The sequence below is a fragment of the Carassius auratus genome, unplaced genomic scaffold, assembly GCF_003368295.1.
Source record: "Carassius auratus strain Wakin unplaced genomic scaffold, ASM336829v1 scaf_tig00216558, whole genome shotgun sequence".
In the NCBI taxonomy this organism is placed as follows: Eukaryota; Metazoa; Chordata; class Actinopteri; order Cypriniformes; family Cyprinidae; genus Carassius; species Carassius auratus.
In genome coordinates, this window is record NW_020528631.1 from 639,135 (window position 1) to 651,943 (window position 12,809).

At 38.1% G+C, this 12,809-nt stretch overlaps 1 protein-coding gene across 1 annotated transcript; it reads right to left on the minus strand.

Moving 5' to 3' along the window:
• Positions 1–1,371: 1,371 nt before the first annotated feature.
• Positions 1,372–11,422, minus strand: LOC113098422 (mis18-binding protein 1-like). Its single transcript, XM_026263484.1, has 18 exons — positions 11,295–11,422; positions 7,169–9,866; positions 7,011–7,079; positions 6,792–6,896; positions 6,127–6,407; positions 5,919–5,992; positions 5,595–5,716; positions 5,423–5,513; positions 5,242–5,354; positions 4,819–4,991; positions 4,605–4,680; positions 3,467–4,523; positions 3,098–3,267; positions 2,848–2,987; positions 2,578–2,717; positions 2,312–2,390; positions 2,118–2,169; positions 1,372–2,017 (listed from the first exon to the last, which is right to left on the minus strand). The coding sequence occupies exons 2-18, from the start codon at positions 7,809–7,811 to the stop codon at positions 1,911–1,913; spliced, it is 3,492 nt and encodes a 1,163-aa protein (XP_026119269.1). The 5' UTR covers positions 7,812–9,866; positions 11,295–11,422; the 3' UTR covers positions 1,372–1,910.
• Positions 11,423–12,809: the final 1,387 nt, after the last annotated feature.

Genomic DNA, 12,809 nt, shown 5'->3' on the forward strand with positions numbered 1-12,809 from the left:
TAACTTAAAAGACCTTGTACAGTACTATGGTGAGTAGGGAAAAAAAAGAAAATTAATAAAATGTAATATAAACTAAATTCTCTAATAACATTTTGCAAATACTTATATTTTTGTTTTGTTTTCACAGCACAGATTGGGACTTTATAAATGAAAATATATAGCTGCCTTTTAACTTTTAGGATGGGGGGTCCCTTGAACAAGGACAACCACATTCGGGGGTCTGTACCATCTAAAGGATTGAAAACAGACACAAAGGATACACTAAAGATGTTTTAAAAAAGAATTTATGCAATTTATTTGACTCTACATATCTGCATTTACTGATAAGGAATTGATTACATGTCTGGTTTCATAACTTCTTTATGTAATCTGAATGTGCAAGTGTGCGAACATGCCAGTTTATAAAGGGTTTATTATAAATGAAACATCCCTTCTTCCAAAAGTTATATGTCGCTGCTATGAAGTAGGCCTATGTATTATGTCAACGGAGTCTGCGCAGTCTGGAGAGAATCCAGCAGATCATGCAGCTAAAAGTACTAAAAGAAAACCTTAAATGGATCTCAACTTTTAAACCAGATTAAGGAGAGGTTGAGATACGGACATCAAAGAGCCAGTCAGGGGGATCCAAACGGATGGGATAGTGTAATTATTTTAGGTTTGTTGGATGGTCCACGATGAATCAGACAGGCTGTCTACTTACAGGTTTAAACTGCAAGGGAATTGCTTATGTGAATTTGGTTCCTTATATTCAGTTTCAGTGTGAAATTAATGCGAGATAAATCTTCAAAAACAGCGATTTACTGTCTTTAAAATAAGAATATCCTGAGCCAAATGTGTATTACCTGCTAAATCCATCAATTGTAATGTAATTGTAATTGTGTATAATATAACAAAGACATCTGCATGCGAGAAAACGCGAGTCAGTCTAAACTGTGAAGCACAGCCGGGCTCTGTCGAAAAAAAAAAACCCTACACGGCCGTCTACCTAGACCTTTATTTTTTATTGGCTATTATATCTACTTTATGAAACTATATTTATCTGCATTATAGAATAGCTGCGTACCTGAACAGCATTTTTGGCTAATATATAGCTACCTACCTAGGCAGCATTTATGGACATTATAGCAAAGCTACCCATTAGGCAGGATTTTTCAATGTAGGAGTGGACTCCAAAGCATACCAAAAAAGTTCTAAATACATTCTATGGTTCAGAGAGAGAGGGTGAAACAATAGTACATAAAAGGTTTTGGTGCAAGAATAGTATAAGTGTAGTTTAAGGATAAAAAGATGAAAATATAAAGGCATTAACTGTTAATATGCTATTACACAGCATTTCAAAAACAGCAGAAAACTAAAAGACCAACAGAGACATTTTCCAGAAAAATATATTTATAAAGAACTTGAAGGAACATGACAAAGAAAGCCACAGCTAGCACAGCATACTCGAGTAAAACTGGTGGACAAAAATTAAGCTTAAACCGTTTTATTTGTTCATTCATTGTATTTGCTTATATATTTATTTACTCTATGATCAAATAAAAGAATCTAAAATGTTGCCTTTTCAACTTTTATACCAGATACATTTTTACGCTTTCATTCGAATTTTATGGTATAACCTCCGCAGATTATTAACGCCAAATAAAATATATATATATACAACCCGCTGATAAACACTGCATTGTTGAAGAACTGGCTCAACAAGGCAAATTAAAACTCTTCATTTGAGATGTTTTGTGAGCTACAGCTAGCAAACATTTCATGAGCACTGGTGTTTGACAAACCAAAACACACTTAAAAACTATTGGGAAAATGAGAAGCTAAAACACTGTAAAATAATGTGATCAACAGCACTGAAACGAACTGATTTTAGATACATTTTAAACTATGATGCTATACCATAATAGTGAAACTCAGCAGTATTCCATAAAATAATCATCCTCCTCGTCACTATCATCATCTCTGGATGGGATATCTTTATCTGACAGCATATTCCACACCACAAAGTCATCATCTTCAGCTGTTGAAAACACAATGGGGGGTGAATATTAATAAACAACATATTTTTTAACTCCATATGCTGTAGCATGTTTGTGTTTTCTAAAATGTAAGTTGCATACCAACACATCTCTTTAGAGTCTTCTTGACTACTGGAGTTGGTGTAAGCTTGTCCTATACAAGAAGAATATTGCATCATCATCATTAACAGGTGGAAAAAAACAGAACATGTTACTATCAATAAAACATATATAAAAACCAGTTGGATCACTTATGGGAACAACATTAAAGATAAGTAGGATTTTGAGACTGTTACTATTGGTGCTGCCTTTTTGCCCCGTTTCCGTCCTTTTTGGTTCTTCTGAAAATGGAAAATGTACTTGTCCATGTTATTCCTTAAAATAAAATAAAAATAAAAAATAATTAATGGTTTATTATACAAAGACCCAAATTAGTAGTTATTTATTATACAAAGACCCAAATTAGACATCTGCATTTCTGAAAAATGAGGCATTAAGCCTGATGAGTGCTCTCAGCATCCGTCCACTAAAAATAGCTTTGGCAGTCGAGATGAAAGCGTACTTGTTGATGGATCCCAGCATTCCTGGGCTTATGTGCAGACACTGAGGGGTTTTAGCAGCAGTTGAAATGCTAGAACTCGGCGTCTGAGGGTTTTGAAGCAGGCTGAAATCTTCATCTCCATTTGCAGCGAATACAGGCAACTAAAGAAGATGTCAGGTTATATTTTCATAGGGTATAGACAAGATATGGCATCACTCAGACAGGGGCCTTTATCAGGTCTAAATGTGCAGTTTACAGCATCTGGCTTAAAATCAATCGACAAAAAATCACCTTGATTTGCTTATTGTGCATTGGTGAGTTGGCAAACACATCATCATGGTCATCTTTGGGCATGTGGTCCAAGAACTGCCTCATCTGCTGTCTCCTTTTAAGTGTTCCAGCTTTAGCAGTTATTTCAACTACTTCCTTTCCTGTGAGAAAAAGCAAGATCAGACATAGTTTTTTTATTTTCAAATGCATGAATTTGTAAATATGTAAAAACTGTCATAACCCTTCAAATTATACAGTAAAGTAAAGAAACCTGGATCCTTATCTGCTGCTGGTTTCTTTTGTGCTCTTATTCTGGGTCTTTTGTTGGTCTTCTGATTGGAATTATACTGTTCCTGACACTCTTCAGCCGAACGAGTGCCGACAGTATATGCAACGTTTGCCCAGTAACCGCTCTTGTGCTTAGGTAATGAGTTGACAGCCCTGTCCAGAGAAATAAACAGTGCTCTCATGATCTGTCTACGTTTTATGCATCCAAATGAATGACGGTATTCCATAAAATAATGGAATTTCTTACAACCACTTTTTTTCCTATCCTGTAAAAAACCAAGTAACCCCCCCCCCCCAAAAAAAATAAAAAAAATAATAACAATATAATTCATAATTCAAGATTAAAACTTACTCATGTAGTTTTTGTAGCTCTTCTTCAGTCCATTTTCCATCTAATAGCTCATCTTCTTCATGCTTATTGCTGTTTTCTGTTTGTGGCTTTTTGCTTCTCTTGCTTGCTTTTCCGGTTTCGTATTTCTTTGATCTTCTGTTATTTGAAACGGCATGTTGAACACTTTCCTCATCCTCGGAGTGCTCAGAATGCATGTCCTCGGAGGACGCAAAGTGTCCATTGGATTTTAGATCAGATTTAGCTTTCCTCTGTCTTGTCCTCCTCAACAATAACGTGGTCTTCTTGTCATGTCGTCTTCTTTCTTCGTCGTCATCATCTGAGGGAAAATCAACAGTATCTCCTACCAATGCGTCTGAATTCCGCTGCAAGACCTTTTTTGGTCTACGGGAACCTCTCACTAAAACCTGTTCAGGTTGTTCCTTACGGGTGGTAGAATCTCGCACCACAGAGGTCTCAGTTTTATGAGGTTTTGTTAGCTGTTTACGGTTTGTGGACCCTTTTCCTTTTCGCCTTTTTGGAGGGTCTGGAGATGCAAATGAGCTGTTAGAGTCAGTAGAGTACTGGGCTCTGGAGTATATGCGAGCACTTCGGCGTAAGCAACTGCTGTCGTGAGGCATGGATTGTGGTCCCCCCTGAATTTGCTTTGGGAACTTGCCGTGGTTCTTTGTCTTCGGATCATTCTCAAAGCCCGATTCCTGATCATCATATGACACTGCTCCATCCCTAGGTGAGAAATGACCATTCACTGAATCAACCTTTGTGTTCTCCATCATCTCTGACCCTGAACCCATAGCGTTTTTCTCTTTTCCTGCCTGCTGTTTTCTCAGAGAGGCTCTTTGAGGTTGACTAGCTTTTTGTTTCACAGCATGACCTGAGATTGAGCTGAGGGCCATAACTATGGGTCCTTTCTGAGCTCTTGAAGGTTTATTCAGTGTTGTGCTCTCAATTGGAGGTGGATTGCTCTGAGATTGGACTTTTCTTTGGGGTTTCGAACGCTGCTTGATCCTCCTCATTGGCACTGACAGTTCATCTTCACTGCTAGATGTGTTACGCCTCCCTTTTGTAAAACGAATAAATGTGAAATTTTGAATTAAAACAAACAATGCACTTTAAAAACACACGTGTTGTCAATGCACACCTCTTCCCAGAGTTTCAGGCCTGGATGATTGTTTCTCTGTGATTTGTGATGTTTCCATAGTTACTGCTTTCTTTGGCTGGAAAGAAAAATAACATCAAATTTAATCTAATTTAAGAAATGGTCCACATGCACTATAACAATATAAAAAGACCCTGTGAAGGCCACTAGAGATCAAAGACATTGCTTGCAGTGCTGAATGAAATGAGAAGAGTACCGTGGACAGCACTGAGGTAGTGTAGTCCTCATGGATAGTGACGTTCATGTCAGAATCCATAACAATCCTCCCTCCTTTCCAGTATTCCAGAGGTGGTTTGATGAGTCGGCCACTGCGGGAAACTTTTGCACTGCCCTGCTGAATGTTGTCAGTGGGAGTGATGGGACTGGGAGCTATCCAAAAAATATATATTTATTTATTTATATATTAGCATGACCATTTCAAACCTATGGGGATGAATATAGTTTAAACAAAAACTGGGATTCTGAACATTCTTGATACAGACACCAATTAAATATAAACACATCAAGACAATAAATGAATCAGTTAATTATGACTGATTCAATTATAAATCATTCAGACAGATTTGCAAACTGTCTACTGATATAAGTGTCACCTTTACTGTTGAAATGATATACTCACACATTATATTGCCCTGAATTTTGGGATGTTTGCAGGTTGAGAGTTTAGAGGCCTGTTGATTTTTAGCTTTGGGAGCTTTCGCAACACTGTCGTCCTTCTGATTTTTCTGCAGTCTAAAACAAGAATAGTTTCTTTTTAGAAATTTGATAAACAGCATAATAACAGAGTTGAGGCAACTTACCCCGTATGTCCACGCAAAAACTGATCCAGGTACTCCTTCCACATTTTTGGAAACCCAAAAAGAAACTTCTTCAAAAACCATGTTGGAAACACTTTAAGGGTCAAACCAAAATTGTCAATTGAAATACACACATTCAAAGTAATGCAACTTGATTTAAAAAGCATTTTCTTACATGAATTGGGATGTTTGGCCATTTTCCCAATGAGGACATAGGTTCTGCCAGATGAAGTCTTGAGAACATTGCTTGAGATTCTTTCAGTGATAAAACTGCTGTGCCAAGGTATCATAGTATCTCTGTATGTATCAAACAAGAAAATTTTAGAGCCACATAAAACAACTTCAAGGATGATTACTGAAAAAGTATAACGGTGTAATATAATACATTGTACATTATATTATAGTGCAGCCACTATGCCAATTCTTTAAAATAAAAAAATTTAAAATCAAATCAAATAAACTTGACTTATAGGAAAAAGGCAGAAAGCAAATATCTTACATGCGAATACCATCAACCACAAGGTCTTTGTTGAGCAGTTTCAAAACCCAGTCTCTTAAATGAATCCCCCTCACCTAAAAAAAAAAAAAAAAAAAACAATGTACTAACTACAAAATATAAAACCACCAAATAACATTTTTGTTTCGTTAATGATTTTAAAAACCATTAAAAAAAAAAACAAATGCTAATTAGTTTTTTTTTTACTTACATTGGTTCCTTCATCTAGAATTACATCTGCTTTTTTAGCTCGTTGTTTTGACTGAAACACAGACGCTGTCTTTTGTGGGATCAACACCCGAGGAGAGAGCTGCAGGAGAGGATCATCCAGTAGATTACGATGAGGCTGAGGGAGTCCAGGGACCACTTCTGTGCACTCCGACTGACCAAACGGATCAGACTCCGACTCAGGACTACTGGATGTGTCTATTTGGAGGTCTTCCTCACTGTCCTTTTCTACTGCAATGCTCCTCTCACCAAATACAACACCACCTGCAATTAAATAACAACAGAGCTGTGGAATGATCAAGGTCTTATTGTTCTTTTTATGATAGCTATTTTGCTTAATTAAGTCTGCATTGTAACCCAGTTTTAAGTAAAAATCTGAATAATACTTAATGTCAAGTATGTTTTCACACACACAGAATGTGTCGTGGTGACAGAAGAATCTTCCAGTGCACATATATTCATACATATAAACATATAAATAAGAACTAACTTAAGAGTTATGTATTTCTGTCTGATTTTGCAAATACTTGTCATCATAAACAGAGCATCAGTATTAAGTCATTAAAAAAAGATTAATATCCAGACATATACGTTATTTGAAACCACTCTAATTTTATCAGTAATAAAGGGTGAAATTAAAAATCATACCTTTATTTCTAATGTCCTTTGAACCGCTGACATAGGTGATGGGTTTCCGCTGAATCTGGGCTAACATGTCATCAGGAACCACCTTGTTCAACAGCATATGAGGCTCTTGAGTAAACGAATACAAACAGATTTTTGTAAATAAGTCAGGTTGCATTGTATATAACTGTCCTTAAATGCCAAACAACAGCAATTACTAAAATAATAATATTAAAATCATACGTCTGTTTCTGTTATAAAGATTCTCTGATAACATCTCCCCAGGTATATTCTCAAGTAAAACATAGGGCTCTAGAAAAAGAAAAGGGATATTTGTAGTAGAATTCATTTTCATCAATATGTGTGACATCTGAAAAAAATGTAATAAATGGAGCACTAACCAATAAATGAGTCTGACTCCGTATTAAAGGTTTCATGTTGTCTTCCAGGCACTTTGTGAAGACTGATGGAATGGCTATCCTGTGGTAAGTCCATTTCTCCAGCTTGTGCATCTCCTCTCAGTGACTTTGGAGGTGAGAGGGCTAACACACATGTCTCCTGGTTTGCGTTACTCTTCTGAGAGGTCTGGGTTACAGGGTTCGAGGGGACACGGTCACGCATCTCTCTGATGCTTACATGATCAGAGGCTTCCCCATGCCCCTCAGAATTTTGTCTCTGAACTTTTGCCTTCATTCTTGCAAAAATCTTTGCTGGCGTCTCGCTGCACCTCTTCAGCATCATGTCCACTTTATCTAGAGGGGCGACCTCTGCCATGGGATTGATGCTGCTGAGCTCACACGGGATATTTGGGCTGTTTTCTTCAGCATTCTGTGCAGTGGAGTTCATCACCAACAAATCTCGGTTTGAAATCTTTCTGCCTGATCCAGTTACCCAATTGTGAGCTACTTTAGGTATGGTTTTCACTGGTGTGATCATATCACCAGGCTTAGGGGCTTCAGGAGCTATTAAATAGTCTTGCAGATGATGATACATTGTTGTATTATTAGAAAATGTTTCCAGCCCCACTGTGGTCCATGTTCTCATCAAAGTCAACGTTAAGATGCGAAGGGCAAAATCTAATTAACAAAAGAAGCTAAAAACGATAGATTGATTCGTCTATAAAGACTGTCTCTCGTCTATAAAATTGGACACTTTCTATGAAAAATCTGTCACAGGTTTTGTATTTATACACGCAACATTGGTATTAAAAACATCTTAATCGATTTAAACTGTAAACGCTTCTCTAAATCCAGTGTTAGTCTAACGTTAGTTGTAAAATATTAATGTTAAAACAAAAATACTTGTCACGTCGACAAACCCGATTCCCGAATCGATTACACATCACAAAGTGAAACAAAAAGAACCAAAAAGAAAACAAAAACCCCCCAAAAGACCGACTCGCTTACCATATAAACTCGTTTGAATTTTCCCGGATAAAGCGCGGCTAACGTCTCGCGTCGCGTAAGGACTGCGTCACTTCCGTCAATAATGCCCCTAGGAAGTGAGTGGTTCATTTCAGTGAATCGGTTCTTCGGACAGTTCTTTTTTAATAATTGTTTTAAACAATTCTGTAAATTCGAACATGCTGGAGAAGTTAATATACACCTCTTTAATCATATTTCGGATATAATATGTCTACTTCCAAAGAACTAACTATATTTTTCCGACATTCAAGTTTTTTAATATAAATTTTTCTTTTAGTATGGTTTAGTGAACCGGTTCATATTACTTGAAAAGATAAGACTCAAAAGAACGCCACGCTAGTTAATTTAGTGTGTGTAAGAAATATGAACACTAAACAAAAAGATAAACGCAACACTTTTGTTTTTGCCTCCATTTTTCTTGAGCTGAAGTCAAAGACCTAAGACTTTTTCTATGTACACAAAAAGGCCTAAATCTGCCTAAAATATGTGTTAGTGAGCACTTCTCCTTTCATCCACCTCACAGGTGTGGAATATCAAGATGCTGATTAGACTGCATTATTATTACTCACGTGTCCCTTAGGCTGGCTACAATAAAAGGAGTCTCTAAAATGTGCAGGTGGATGGATTATATCGGCAAGAGAAGTGCTCCCCAAAACAGATTTAAACAGATTTTTGAACAATATTTGAGGGAAATAGGGCTTTTGTGTACATAGAAATGATATTTGAGTTCAGCTCATGAAAAATGAGGGCAAAAACAAAAGTGTTGCGTTTATAATTTTGTTCAGTATATTTGGAGACGATACCAAATGATCTGTGTAGGAAATAGATGTGCAGTAAACATGTTACCGTTTGTTAAATGAAACAATGTTCGATATTCAACTAATGTTACCGGAAGAAATTTGGATCCATGAGTTTGGATTTATCTCTGATTGCGACAAACTGAATGTTTGTTTAAACTGCGCTTTAAGAGACCTATCGACCATTGGCCCTTCAAGGAAATTCAAGTCTGTTTTTGTTTAAAAGGCAACAGCAAAGCAAAAGTCTTGCAACAGATTGTGGCTGGCGTGGATCGGTTCAGTGCACTGATGGCACAGCTCTGATGACACTCACTTGGGGGCTTTACAACACCTCCAGAGGCTTGTCATCCGTCAATGTGTTGCTGTCTGACCAGCTCACTTTTATCTTTGAGACAACTGACTGTGAGGTCAAGAGAACCTCGATATCAGAGATAAGTGCTGCTATTTTGCAACTTGTCAGTCTTACCACACTACATTACCATGAAGAAAAAAATCCTAGTCATAAAACTTATCTTCATGGCATTGATGAGGCGCCTGCCCAACTCAAAACACCTTTCCTTGAGATTGGGGCCAAAATGTGGGATTCCCCCTGATAATTATTTTTGTTCAATCGAAGCATGTGGACATAATCCAGGTTTATATGCTTTCAGGAAAGAAAAATATGGTGAAGAAAAGACTTTCAGCAGAGTCATCACCCGTCCCATCTTGTCTTTTATACAGGAGTGACTCCAGATGCAGTCTGGCCTGAGCAGCCTGGAGCTGCTGAACTATGAAGACCTCTGCCTCTCCTCTGCTGCCTTTAACGGTCTGTCCTCCCTGACCAATCGAACAGTGCATTACAAACAATGGTTTGAAGATCCAAGCTTCTGCTGCAAGGTCTAAAAAACACACAATGCTGGTTAATCTTCATTGTAGCCTTGGAAAAGACAGAAAAGGGTCTTCAATCCGGGGAACTTCAGTAAGTTCCAAAGGAAAACATAGGATTAAGCAATTAAAATACCAACAAGACAAATTCCTCACTTGCGAAAAAGTTATCACCGACAAGGTGAACTTAGTCTAGTTTTTCATTGATTCATTGGAGACCCACAGAAAAAATGAAATAATAATAATTATTATTATTCAAAATATTTAATATCAGTCATATACAATTCTAACATTAAGGATAACATTTATTGCTGTATTCGATTATTTTATTGTTTGGGTAACATTTTACAATAAGGTCCAAAAAGTTAAAGTTAATTAATACATTACTATTATCTAACAATGAGCAATAGATTTGTTAGAGTATTTATTCATTTGTTCAACTTCAGCATCTGCCTCGATGTGTGACTTTTTAACATAAAGCAACATTTCATTGAAGATGGAAAATGGAAATATAATATTGTTAATAGCAGAAGATGCTTATTCTAAAGAGCTTGAGAAACATGACTTGCTTTTTACTTTAATACATGGTGCCAATGACAATTAATCTAATCAGTATATACTTGACTCTTAACAAAGTGCTATATAGTTAAACTGGTATATTCACTCATGGTCTCCTTGTAAATATATTTTCCATAAAATTTTTGAAATGAGTGTCCTTTTCCACCCATAACATCCAATCACCTCCACTAGGTGGCAATCTATTCACACTTGAGAATACAGAAAAAAATTAATATACACAATTGGTTTTACCTCTTCATGCATCCTTCTAGAAACACACCATAAAACACAAACGATATTTATAAATAAATACGTAGTATAAATGAACCTAATTATGTGCAAGTAGATGTACCAGAATGTTTTTACTTTGGAAGTACAACTCAAGATGTGATATTCTGCATTAATGTTAAGTTTAGTGTAAAGTGACAGTTCTATGAAAGACAAATATACATACATGACAAAGTTGAAAGATTGGGTAAGTGTTTGCTATAAGCACACTCAGAAGGTGGGTTCATTGGTGTTGCATGCTTAGTTAGACTTATAATCTGGTGTTTAATTAAAGTTATGTGTTTGTTACATTGATAAGATATAAAGAGCGCTGGTCACTTTAAGAGTAAGGAACAGACAGTGACGTTGACGCTAGAATGTTTTCACACAGTTCAGTGATGTGAGTGCTGAGTTGATGGGAGTTCAGTAAGGTTGATGAGAACAATAAAAAGTAAAATAAGTTTCAGTACGAGTCCTCTTTACAGACATAACAATTGGCGACAAGGATGGCTGAGGAATTCCCCGCGCTGTCGCTATCTTCTCCGAACCCCTTTTTGCCCCATCCTGGCGAACCTACGGTCCCATGGGAGCAGTGGAAAATGTCGTTTGAAACATACCTGTTAGCAATGGGCCTCGATGGCGTCCCGACGAAGCGGAAAATGGCCATACTCCTCCACTGCCTTGGTGCCGAAGGACAGCGTGTATTTCGCACACTCGGAGATGCGGACGATTACGCCGCTGCGATTACACTGCTAGATCGACACTTTGAAAAAAAACAGAGTGTCCTGTTAAAACGGCTGCAGTTCCGGCAGCGCAGACAGCGCGCTGGTGAGTCGATTGTTCAATATGTCGCAGACTTGAGAGGACTGGCAAAACCGTGCTGTTTTGGTGCTTTATCAGATGAGATGATACGAGATCAGTTGATTGAAAAAACAACCAATACACTCGTTCGGGAGCGGCTGTTATTGGAAGATGATGATCTCACTTTAGAGAAAGCTGTAATTCTGGCCTCTCAAATTGAGTCTGCTGCACAGTGTGCTGCTAAATTAAATACATCACACGAATCAAGTGTAAACAGTGGAGACATGATACATGAATGCACACAAGTTTACAGGGCAGAAGCAGATGTATCTTCAAATGCAGACATACAATATGCACGTCCTCAAGTTAATCGGCGTTGTGGAAATTGTGGGTCCACTAGACACCCATCACGTGCTCCTGACTGCCCTGCATGGGGACAAACATGCCGACGCTGTCAAAAACCGAACCACTTTGCAAAATGTTGTCGGTCTGCCCCAGTTCAAACTCCTACTCAACGAAACCCACGTGTTAACAATTCAACACCTGCGATTATTCATTCAATAAATACCAATTCAGCAGGGTTTTCTACATGCATTGTTACTATAGCAGATTCCTGTATTTCACTGCTACTGGACACAGGGGCTAAAGTCTCACTACTCAATATGGCTACTTATGAACGTTTCCTGACACACTTGCCCCTTCAGTCGCCTTCTCTGAATCTGTTTGGATATGGAAGTTCTGCAATTGATGTTATCGGCCTTGTACATGCGCCTGTCCAGTATGGCAACAAGGTCCTGCCCGACTTCCCTTTTCACATTACACACCATGGCAACAATATCCTTGGATTGGACCTGTTTATTAGTCTGGGCTTTTCTTTGCTGGACAATAAGGGGGCTCAAGTTCTGACTGTCAGCTGTCCTTGGCAACATGAATGGCCAACATTGTTTGAAGGCCTTGGCTGCCTAGCTGCGTTCACTCATCAGCCTCTTTTGGATCCTACAGTTAAACCAGTAATTCAGCCACTTCGCCGCATTCCGCTGGCATTGCGTGAGGAAGTCACAGCAGAACTTGTGAAACTGCAAGCAGAGGGCATCATCGAACCTGTCGACGCCTCCCCATGGGTGTCTAATCTGACAGTGGCTAAGAAAAAATCTGGCGGACTAAGAGTTTGTGTAGATTTAAGGTCCGTCAACAAAGCAGTAATCCCAGATCGCTACCCTCTGCCATCAATCGAAGAGCTGACTACACACTTTCATGGCTCGACAATGTTTTCCAAACTCGACCTCCGTCAAGGCTATCTCCAGGTTCCCCTCCACCCAGACAGCAGAAAT